Source organism: Brachyhypopomus gauderio, chromosome 4 (genome assembly GCF_052324685.1).
Source record: "Brachyhypopomus gauderio isolate BG-103 chromosome 4, BGAUD_0.2, whole genome shotgun sequence".
In the NCBI taxonomy this organism is placed as follows: Eukaryota; Metazoa; Chordata; class Actinopteri; order Gymnotiformes; family Hypopomidae; genus Brachyhypopomus; species Brachyhypopomus gauderio.
This window is the reverse complement of record NC_135214.1, coordinates 13763504-13775749: the sequence shown is the minus strand read 5'-3', so window position 1 is coordinate 13775749 and position 12246 is coordinate 13763504. Positions and strand designations below refer to the sequence as shown.

The 12246-nt window shown below is 41.5% G+C and overlaps 1 protein-coding gene across 1 annotated transcript; it reads left to right on the top strand.

Annotated features, from left to right (window-relative positions):
- The first annotated feature begins 57 nt into the window (after nt 1–57).
- On the top strand, nt 58–10887 carry snx4 (sorting nexin 4). Its single transcript, XM_077002414.1, has 14 exons — nt 58–180; nt 842–966; nt 3523–3661; nt 3736–3885; nt 4177–4224; nt 4659–4714; nt 4973–5045; nt 5341–5402; nt 5963–6028; nt 7089–7178; nt 8109–8208; nt 8619–8764; nt 8967–9081; nt 9377–10887. The coding sequence occupies exons 1-14, from the start codon at nt 94–96 to the stop codon at nt 9422–9424; spliced, it is 1305 nt and encodes a 434-aa protein (XP_076858529.1). The 5' UTR covers nt 58–93; the 3' UTR covers nt 9425–10887.
- Nucleotides 10888–12246: the final 1359 nt, after the last annotated feature.

Below are 12246 nucleotides of genomic sequence, written 5' to 3'. Positions count from 1 at the left end.
TCGTCGTCTGATCTGGTCGAGTAATCAAACCATAACGAGCGAGGGAGGGTGCGTTCAAATGCGCATGCGTCAAAAAAGGACACAGTCGGGATTATGGCGGATACGGGAAGCGAAGAAGTAGCGGTGATTGGAAACACTGACTTAACACCTTCGGAGTTAGAAAACAATATTAAAAACACGGTAAAAAAAAATGTTGTTTTCTGTTGCTTTTAAAACAAAACCCGAGTGTTCCCTGAGCTGCAGGGTAAGTCGGTCTTGACGGAAGCTGGTCGGTTCAGAGAGGCCCGACGTCCGTCCACGGAGTCTCCTGGAGAGGAATAGCTGACTAATCGTGTCGATTAACGGCCGGAACAAACCAAACCTCTCTGATGCTGTTCTGAGATTATAACGACCGCACAAGTCTAGTTTTGTGACACCCGGTCTAGAAATAGTTTAGTTTCATTTTCCAGCAAACGTTTGCGAGCTATCTAGGTGTACATGTCACAGACTGCAACTTGTCCACCGACCGCTGGACATCTTGTTTAGTAAATAACTCGTTGGCTTTGATACTGCGTGCACATGGAAATCATAAAGCATAAAAAACACTTTGCCTAAATATGTATAAGAACATATTTCAGTGAAATACACCTCTACCTCGAAGTGCAGTAAGTAAAGGCACCGGGTGGTTGTGTTGGGCTCACAGGTACATGGTCAGATGAGTGAGATCTTGTGATCCGTCTTGAATGCCAAGACAGTTGTGAGTGACAGTCAGACGAGTGTTTTACACTTTTCCACATGTTCATTTTTCCCTTTTATTAAATAAACACATTCTTAATAGGCGTGTTTACATTTCTTCCCCCAGATGGTTGAGACGGGGAGCACTCTTTTAAAGAGAATGGAGATCGGAGTGGCTGAAGCCGAGAAAAGAACAGGAAAAAACGCAGTGAGCATTCAGGAAACTTACACTGTATACCTCATCGAAACACGGTAAATCATTCACCCCTCTGTCTGCCCTGTCGTTAACTTTAATACTGTTGAGTTTAAAAGCTGAGTCCAACCATCTTTATTTCTGTACCTGAACTGTTTTAAGTGTCATATTCGTCAAGAAAACTAAGTGATCATAATAAAAACAGGGTGAATGTCAGCATGGTCTTGTGTGACCGTGTGCATTTATAATATTCAGGCCCAGGCTTCACTGAACTTATCCTTTTCATGAATTGTCCTGCCCGTTGTAATGTTCATTGCAATTCAGCAGTGCAATTATGTTGTGGTTCATGTGTGGTAAGTAAAAGGACGTGTGGGAGAAGCTAAGGGGAAAGGTTAGGTATGCTCAAAACCAGTATGTCCAGATGACTGAATATAATCCAAGATTAAGGTGACTGAAACCGGCCATTGAAGTCTAGGGCTTTTGGGGTATGAATTTGAATAAATCTCCTGCTAGTAGTGTGAGAATTATTTATCTTTGGCGGGGGGCTATTTTTATTGTGTGTGGGGGCCAGGGGTACCATTTGATTGTTCAGAAAACATTCATCCTTTATCACAACATGCTTTCTATGTTAATGCCATATGGGCAAAGGATGACCTTAAAGGATATTCAGGTCCTGGAGCCTCGTGCCTTAGCATGTTTTCCCTTTCCATCCCTCTCGCATCATGTTCAGATTATCAAAGGCTTGACGATTTGTTGATAGTGGAAACACTAAACTGTGCCAAGTGGTGGCTGTCCAGTACCGGACTTTCCCAGTCCTGCTGAAGGCTCACAGAAGCGACAAGCTGGTGTAAATCTACGCCCAACTCCCAGCACATTGTCGGAAATGTAACACTGGAGAGGCGTTCCAGCTTTAGAGTGCAAAGCATGCTTTGGTGTTTACGAAAGGTTGTCCTCTCCCGTTCAACTAAGCCTGTCCACTTTTCGTCGTCCATCTCCACAGTGTTGTGCAGTACTCAAGATGTAGAGACTCCTCATACGAATCAGGAACTCTGTGGGAGAGTGTGCAATTTTTGTTTTTGTTTCTCTTACTCAATAGCACTTCTGGAAAACAAGAAGTGTCACTTTTTATGCAAGAGACGGGTCAGTGGTTTGAACCACTGTCTCAGCTGTGTTGACTTTAGGACCAGAGGCACATGCTAATTTAACTCTGTCACAGGACCCATTCATAAAGTCACAACATTTGCGTTTTTATCAGCCCATCTAACTCACTGAGCCAGGTTGTGTGCTACCATTCGAGCAGTGCTGCTTTGTGGCAAACATTCAACATCTACAGTAGGGTCACCATTAACAGACTTCTGTTAGCTACAGAGATATTCGCCTGGGGCAGAATGCTCAATGCTAATGCAGGCTGCTTCAGCATCAAGTCATTTCTAAACAAAACACTGCAAACTGAAAAATCCTGTGTTGTACACTCGCGGCCTTGGAGTGCACAGAGCAGTATTGTCAGATCTCCCCATAAAAGGAAACACATGTTTTGTTGGGGATCTGTGCAAGCTGCACATACATACACACACGCACGCGTGCATACAGTCTGTGTTTATTTATCCCATACAATGCAGGGTGAGCAGTTTTGGGGTGACTGGGTTCTTGGGCACAGTCACGCAGATGGGGTACAGTATGCCTCCCAGCGAGTGTGGAACTGCTGATCTTGTGAGGGTTATTAGCATAGAGCCCATTATGGGCTCTCATTTCCTCCCTGGAGTCCTCTGGATCCTGCTCTCTCATTTCAGGGGCTCCCCCATCTCTCTCTGCCCCCTCTTTCACATTTCCCTGTTAGCCTCTTTTTTTCCCCTCTCTCTTTCTCTTGTCTTCCTCTGATGTGTACTTTTGCCAACTGTATAATTGCATTTAAAGTAGATGGCCTGCTTCTCATTAAGTGTAATGCTTTGCTAACTTGTGAAACAATATAAGGAAAATTCCATACAAGACCTTTGCTTTGCTGCTCTGTATTATGGCGTTTTAGTGGTGCTCTGCCCCTAAATTAGAAGAACTCCTGGTTCCAGGCACTAGGATTACTCATCACAGCTGAATTTGTGGTGTATGTTTGAATAGACCCTGAAGATTTCAACTTTTATGGTCTAAGTTCAAGACATTTGAAAGATTGTGGATCTTCTTTGTGTTTATGTTAACTCGGTTTTATTGGGACGCTTGGTTAAACCTGGAGAGCAAATTCAGATTTCACTGGTTTTTGTTTCTTGAAACTTGTGTATAAGGGTTCATTTCTTCTCAGAGTAGATTGTTCAGTGTCCAACATTTTGTTCCTTGGTTTTCCTTCAACTGCTTGAGGGGATGGTAGCAGAAAACTGTTCTGAACCGTGAGGTCAAGGTTGGATTTCCGCCGATATTATTCTCACAGCCATTGTCTCCTGGAGTAAAACCATTTCATTTACAGCTGTCAAAATCCCAACATCCTCATTTGGCAAAATACTAATGCCACATTATGCAAATGCTGACCATGGTGGTATCCTTGGTTATACTGTTAAACCCATATGTGGTATTTCCTTCGGCCATTCAAAATGGTCAATAAATACCTTGCTCAACTCTTTCTGTTGCAGGGCGGTCGATGCTGTGGCTGAAGGGGCCAATCCTACCCCCGACTCTCTGTGGAGGCGTTACAGTGAATTTGAGCTTCTCAGAAACTATTTATTAGTCACCTATCCATTCATAGTCGTTCCACCTTTACCAGAGAAGCGGGTAAGTGCAATATCTTGCTGAAATGCTTGCAGGCGTTGGTAGGATTCTAGCTTACTGGTTTTCTGATGTCGCAGGCAGAGTTTGTGTGGCACAAGCTGTCGGCGGACAATCTGGATCCGGACTTTGTGGAGAGGCGAAGGGTGGGGCTGGAGAACTTCCTGCTCCGTGTCGCCTCCCATCCAGTCCTGTCCAATGACCAGATGTTCTTCTCCTTTCTCACTCAGGTAGGGTTGATTTGAATAAGAAGAGACGTTCCTCAGTGCAAAATGCCACAAAAGTTTTAATGACCCTCTATGGTAGAAACCATAATCAAACACATGCTCTGTCTGTTGGTACCTTAATCTATTTTAATCTCTTGTGAATTATTCCAAATATTGTATCTCTGAGGCTTTTAAGCATGATTTACTTTATCACACAAATGTACAATATTGACTAAGGTCTCACACTTTGGTAGTATGTTCTGTTATAAAGACTATTATATTTGACAGTCTCAAAATGACTTCTCTCCACTACAGGAACAGGGTTGGAAGGAAATGGTATTTGAGACCGGATTTCAGGCAAAGGTATTTCATTAGTGATTTATGTCTATTTGTGTTCGTGCATTCCTTGAGACCCATACTGCATGTATGTAATTTAGTTTCGATATGTAGCTTGACTGTATATTGGTACTTATGGCTAAATATGCCACACCAATATTGAGCTGGATGAATATTAATGTGTCTGTAGGTTCTAGTTCTCAGTATGGTAATGACATGTGACAGTTAGAGTACTGCTGCAGTGAGGGGTCTTTTATCGGTACATGCTAGTGTATATAAACAGCTAGAGGAAGTCTGTTTGAGCTGCCTGGACCATCCCACAGATCCCCCCCTTTTCTGGAGGGTGGGAGAGGGTTGTAGTGTTTCAAATTGCTCTGAAGGGTTTTTGTGGTTTCCCTTAAAAATCTGTTGTTGCTGTTTTTTGATGTTTGTTTGATAATTTCTTTTGTCATCTTTTACAGGCAGATTCGAGGTTGAAGGCTCTAAACGCTACCTTCAGGGTGAAGAATCCAGACAAGTAAGTTATTTACCACAGGCTTTGTTAGGGATGCAGACAATTGTATCAGTAGTGCAGCCCACAGTTATGAGTCCTCTTTCAGAAAAAAACAAGTTTGGGGAAGGAGGGAGTGTCAAAGCAACATCATATGTTGTATTTAAGCCTTGACCCTGTGTGTGTGTGTGTGTGTGTGTGTGTGTGTGTGTGTGTGTGTGTGTGTGTGTGTGTGTCTCTCTCTCTCTCTCTCTTACTCTGTCTTTCTCACTCACACTCTCTCAGGAGGTTTTCAGAAATGAAGCATTATGGAGATGAGCTGCAGTCTGTTATAACGCAGCTGCTGCGTGTGAGAGCAGTGAGTATGAACACACACCCGCGCACATACACGCGCACACACAGGCGTGTGCACTCCAAAACCACAGGCTTTTTTGTGCTTTCAAAATCACAGTAATGCTGCAGTAATCCTTGCCTTATTTGGAATGAGATTGTATACAACAGACTAAACCATGTTAATTGCATAAATGTGTAGCTGTAGAACTTATTGCGTATACGCAACTAAATTATATTCATACACCATTTCATACATCATTTTAGCAGATGGCTATAAGAGGTGCTAATTCATTGCTAACTCATTTGAACTCTTTATTCAGAGAGTGGCTGATCGCCTGTATGGGGTCTACAAAGTTCATGGCAATTACGGCAGAGTCTTCAGGTGGGGATTTTATTTTAGTTTTGACACAGTGCATCACAATAGAAACAGTGCTGTTGTAATCTTTAGGATTGCATACATATGGTTCACGTCACTGGTCACACCTAACATTCATGCTGTTCGATACCCATAAAGCCTGTTAATCCTGGTCTATAGCAGATAATGGCTCACAGTTGAGGTTGTAGTGTAACCAGCATTTTGTTGATGAGATCCTGCCCTGTTCTTCTGAAGTTCTAAAGCTGATACCACAAAGTGTCTGTTCGGCCTTCTTCACAGGCAATTGAAGCCTGATGTAGTTTAATTTTACTAGTTCTTTTTTGGTGCCCACTGTAACTGTTTTACCACGTTCAATTACTTACTTAAATTAGTTATCACGGCTGAAAATATTATTAATGTTACAAAAGTTAGTGACTGATCTTTGAAACCAAGCTGTTTATATTATAATTATATATTATATTATTATACTATATCTGGCACTTAGAAGCAGTTTCAATTTGTTTAGTGCTTCAGGCACATTGAAAAATCTCCCAGTGGCAGCTGATGAGCTCTTTTGATTTGGACAGTGAGTGGAGTGCCATCGAGAGAGAAATGGGCGACGGACTACAGAGTGCGGGACACCACATGGATGCGTGAGTGCCCCCCCCAAACCTCATTCTGTTCGTTACATATGCATGCACACACGTGCACAGAACATTACTTTATACCACTGCCACTTTATGAGCTCTTCTCGTGCAGCCTTTAAAGGATCAGTGCGCCCCCCCCCCCCCCCCCCCAGCCTATCCTGTTACCCCCTGAGAGCTCATCGACAGAGCTGAAGTTTGAAGGTGCTGCACGATGCCCCGCAGCACGTAAATCTGATTCCCTGTCCAGAGCTGTAAAATGCATTTGCGGAGTTGATCTGAAGGCACTCGAGTTTCTAGTGAAGCCCTCACCACTACCGCTGACCCCTCTAACAAGTAGTCGGGAAGGTAAACTCCTGGGAGGTTTGTGTTTCAGCTTGGCTGGCTCACAACAAATGTATCTGTAGCAGCCTGAGCCAAAAAGATTAGCAGCGTTCTTGAAACGTTGAGGAGTTGTCACAACTTCACTGGAGTATCGGTGCCTGTGGTTGGTGGTGTTAGCCTGATGGTAGCCAGCCTTGTACGACTTCTGTCGGTCTGTGCTGCCATCTGCCCTGATGCCTTCCAGATTGCTGTGCTCGGCTGCAAGGTCGGAGGTTATCTAGTCCCAAGCCTGGTCTTGTGGCTCCCTGTCAGCTGCTGTTTGTGCTCTCGTGAGGGCAGGCGGCCTGTCCATCATCAGCTTCCTTCGGTAGCTGTCAGGGCAGCTCCGCGGCTCATGTTTCTCGTCTTTTCCCAAGGATTAAGTCAAATGCATGTGAACGCGATGAGCCTTCGTTTGCCTTCATGCACCAAAGTGCTGTTTCTTCTGGTAAAAAAAAATTTTTCTTTATAATGAAGTGTGTTATCTGATTGAAACCCTCATTTCTAAGAAGGGCTGTTCCGTGCTTTGTGGCTACTCTGTTGCTTTGAGCAGCAGTTTCCATTTCTGGATTAAGGGGTTTACAAGTACAGCACTTACTCCTAAACTCCTGATCTTTAATATACTTCACACTGTGATGCACATTTGAGATATTTCACGCCTGTGTGTGTATTTGAAGGATTGAACAGGAGCCTTTTCTCTTGATAGGTATGCTGCTTCCATAGATGATATACTTGAGGAAGAGGAACATTATGCCGACCAGCTGAAGGAATATCTCTTCTACATGGAGGCATTAAGGTCTAGTATTCAAAATGTTTTGCTCTGATGTATCTCTTCTGCCTCTGGAAAATTGTTTAAAATGATGGTAACAGAGTACATGATCTCCCGTTGGTATTACATTTGTGATTTAGGGTTTAATAACTGCTGTTAATGGAGCATTTTACTAACAGCTGTTAATGGGGTTCTGGTTCAGGAGGGCACTTTCAGTATTATGTGTATTTGGTTACTTGTAAGGGTCATCAGTTAGCACTCCTTGAAGTTTTGAGAGCATCAACACACTGCACGTCAGATATTTTAAAGGTTCCTCGCAATGATCTGCACATGTATGATTGTATGCAATTGAATTATTTAAAATATGAATGATGGTGTGACTAAAATGTCAATATACATTCAAATATGTATGACAAAATCGGAATGACAAACAGATTTTGGATCAGTGTATTTCCTCTGATGCACACAGTAAAGTATACAGCCTGTAGCCATGGCCTTCAAAACAGAAACACGAATCACGCTCCAGAGTTTAGTTTCAAGCCCATGTGTGTTAGATTAGAGCTGGAAGTAAAAGCTAAAGGGAGAAGGACTCATCAGTACTAAGCAGCAGTGGGCAGAGTTGGAGGGACTTTGCCTCTTGCACGTCTGGTCTGGCCGCTCAAAGACCGCTCAAAGGCCTCTTCTGTCACGCCGCTGCCATCACCGAAAGTAATATTGGTTAGATTATTTGGCCTTTGAAAAAAAAAAAAAAAAAAGTGAAGTGGTCAATGATATTATCTCTTACGCTGTAGCAGGGGTATAGTGTTTAAAACTCAGTCTGATTGGCCCATGGGGGGGGGTTTAATTACCGTAGTTTAAATTACCCTTGCTTTTGTCTTTGTTTCTTTAGTGTTTATTTTTTTCTCTTTAATTGTTTATTTTTTTCAAGTGGTTGATTTGGTGTTGTACTGTGCTCAGGGCTGTGTGCAGGAAACATGAACTTTGTCAGTTTGAACTGGAGATGACCGCGCAGGACCTGGTGTCCAAGAAACAGCAGAGGGAGGAGCTGGCTACTGGGGTGAGTGTCCGTCCACTACCAGAACAGCCCCGCGGTTACCCCAGCTCTGTCGTCGTCCAGCAGTGGGCTGTAGCATCAGGGCTTTCTGGTCCATTTGCTTTTCTAACTTGGGCCTGCAGAAATTGCTCACAATGAGCCACATTTAGACCATCTTACACCTAATAACCCAACGGCTTAATGGTTTTTTAAGCTTTTGTGTTTCATAAATTGCCTGCTGGACAAAGTTTTGAACACAATTTGACGGAGCTGATGATAACTGGAAATGACAAACATGGAAATGGAAAATGTCAGAGATTCAGAGCAGTCACTTATACCGTCTTCATGAATATGGGATCTATGGAGAAAACACAGCCTTTTAAGGGAAGATCATACACGTTTACATCCAGTTCTGATCGAACCTTTTTCTGCAGACTGTCCGAACCTTCTCGCTGAAAGGAATGACGAGCAAGCTGTTTGGCCAGGAGACGCCTGAGCAGAGAGAGGCCAAACTGAAAACGCTGGAGACCCAGATTGAGGAGGGAGAGGAGATGGTGAAGGAGAGAAACGTAGAGTGCGAGTGAGCAGTCTTTTTTTTACTTCATAATTACGTTTTACTTAAAATAAAAATATTATAAGGTTGGTTGGTCCACTTTGCTGTCCTGGGCTAGGACCAGGATGGAGTGGTTTTAGTCTGAATACGAGCTGTTCTTCATTCATAATGGCTACTGGTTCCACATGAGACCTGAATTGCCCTATTTTGCCATTATTCTTGTGTGTAGAGAGTTTGTGAAAAACGCTTGGGAGGACATAGAGAGGTTCCAGGAACAGAAAGACAGAGACCTCAAAGAGGCTCTCATCAGTTATGCCATCATGCAAATCGGCATGTGTAAAAAGGTGAGTGATCCCTTTGTAGACATAGGGGCATGTACAGGAGGAAATAGAGGAAGCTTATAGACTGTGTAGCGTAATAGTCAGTGACAAACACCCAAATATTAAAAGCTCTGTGTGATATCTATATTCATATTTCTGTGATATAATAACAATGAGACACAAAGCCGATCTTGGCTCACAGCATGTAATCGTTGTTGGTAACAATGGAAAAAACACAAGTCTTAACAAAATATTGTGGTTTTAACCTCAAATTAAGAGGAATCGTAATTGTTTCCCAACTCCTGATTTTGGTCTGTAGGGAATTCAAGTATGGAATAATGCTAAAGAGTGCTTCAGCAAGATGTGAGCTGTGACTCGAGCCAGAGTTTTACCACACGGCCATACAGCTGTACAAACACTTCGGGGTAAGAGTGCTGACCTGGGATCAGTTGTTCATCTCCTGGTGAATACCAACATTTAGACCGAACTGATCCTAGATCAGCACTCTTGCAGAGATGCTCAGTAAGTATGAGCTCTAGGCACAATCTGCGTTGGTACAGGAACCACCGTTGCCACAGAAGCACACCCCTAGGCTGACCTAGGGGAATGGAACTTTTTCCTCTGAATATGACATTTTCCTCTGCTAAAATCCACTACAATCTAGGGGTATATTGCGTAAATATATTAGAATGCATTAACATACATGCATAAATAAAGTAATGACTGGAGGAATTTTTATTCTATTTATTTTCCATCATTGACTGGTGTGGATTACACCACTTTTTCATACCAAATGCCCAGGAGCTTTGTTTGTACAAGCTAAAAAACAAAATAGTTGGAATCACTTTTCTTTGTCATTAATGAAATGTATGTACAAAGATTTATGTAAATTCTGAAAGGACTGAAGGATTACAGGTTATGGTAAAATCATTTTCTTTTTAATGAAGTAACTTTATGCAAATATCCATGCTAAAATCATTCCTCTTTTATATGTTTTATACTTTTTGAAAACAGCACTAATGACTTTGTGTACCCGGAGAAATGTCTTGTGATCTGCTTATGGTTGACATCAGTGCCAGACTGTCTGTGCCACAAACATTTGAGGCTCTAATGACAGAAAACATTTTCAGAGTTTCAGTACAGGACCATCACTTTAGGGTTTCTCTAACCATCCGAATCATGCCCATTCCGTAGAAACTTAAAAGTACAAAGTTCTGTTTTATATTGAGGGGGTGAATACATTCTGGAAATAAAGCATCCAGGATTATTGATAACTGAGCTTACATGGCCTATGGCTGACATCTCTCTGCTGATGTTCATAATAAAATTCTGAATGCTCATTGTAAGCACTTTCTGCAAACTCTGCCAGGACACGCAAACTGTTTTATAACCACTGGCCTACTCCCTTTATATGGTCCAATTAGGTTGAAAAATATAAGCCTGCTGTTTATGTCTTATGCGAGACCTTATGCTGCATATTTTCTTTGTGGCCATGGATTCCACTATGAATGCTGGACTTGTAATTTTTGATGGTGTGTGGGTGGGTCAGTATTTTGATTTAAATCTGGCTCTGAAGAAATATGAAGGTCACACAGGAAAGTCAGGATACAATAATTTCCCCATGTAACAGTTTTGTGAGGAACTTTGCCTGGCCTACCCAACCCCTGGTGTTTGGTTTTTTTTTTTTTTTTTTTTTTTGCTTGCTGTTTTTGTTTTGGTTTATGCAGAATAATATTGAACAGATAACTTCAATAACACACATTGGAGCCAATTGTACGATATTTGCTGTTTTATTGTGCAAACACTAATAAATACAATTTTTTAAACATTTTCTATTTTATGATCTTGTTTATTTTAAAGATTTAATAATGTTACTGAAAATAATCAAAATATCTCATTTTTGTCTTCATATAATTGGCTTTATCTCCTATTTGGTGTGTGTGTGTGTGTGTGTGTGTGTGTGTGCGTGCGTGCGTGTTCGCTCGCTCAGAAAAGCTGGAGTTTTCCAAAAGCATTGTAGCCAAGAACATAACGGTAAAGTATCATTTGAGCCTTGGGGTGCCCTTCTATGTGGACTGTTTGATACAAGCTTGCACACTCACTAACACTTTATTAGAAACGCCTCCTAGTAGCGACACTCAATGCCCATTATAACTGCTCTCTTGACATCATTGGAGCACTTTATAATTCTGCAGTTACAGAGAGTAGTTCATTCATTTCTCTGTGTACTTTATGAGCCCCTTTTGCCTGTCCTTCAGTGGTCGGGACCAGAGCAGGCATCGTTCTTTGCACTGCAGTAACACCGATGTGGTAATGGTGTAATAGTGTGTGTTGTGCTGGTATAAGAAGGTAAGATGAATACAATAGTGTATCAAAATTGCGTTGAGTCTGTTAGTGTGTTCATGCTGCCCTCTTGTGTTAGGACGTTTTAAATCGCTTCAAATACCTCTGTGATAGTGTCGGCAGTGAAAAAATGCAGTACAAATTGGCCTTCTTTCAAATTCAGAAGAAATGCCGGCAAACACAATTAGACTTTTACAAGTGGAAGAGAGAGAAAATGTTAATTTGTCAAATTCTTGTCTGAAAGGTTTACACAGAAGTGAATAATTAAAATATTGAGATGCATTGAAAATATGCTTAGCAATATTTGTATTAGATTTATATTTTATAATTTATATCCATTTTAGATTTATGTATATTTTCTACATTAACGAGACTTGAGCCTTTCAGTGGGGCTTTAAAATGTATGTCGGATTTCAAATATGCCAGATGCCGTTTTAGTGGAACATTTCCTGTTGGTGTTTTCCTGAATGGTTCTAATGTAATGAGGAATCATCTCACTTCTTGTACCTCCAAAAATGGAGTGACACAAATGGAGCTTATTTTAGGCATAAACCTTTAACTTTTTTGATACATTAACCCATGCATCTGAGCAACATTGTCTACTGATGGGATTTAATATTTAAAATAATAAAAATAAAGTGTCTGGTGGCTGAGAGTATTCTATTATGGTGGTGGGGAAAAAATAGGTCAAAACCACAAAGCTTTTGTATACTTTTATATACTTTAACTGTTTTTTATTGGTCCTGTCAAGGCAGTTTTGTTTTTGCAAAAAAATACTACACCTTCTGAGAGGAGAATGTTCCAGTAAGGATTCAAAATATTTTATATGCCATGCTTTTCACGCAT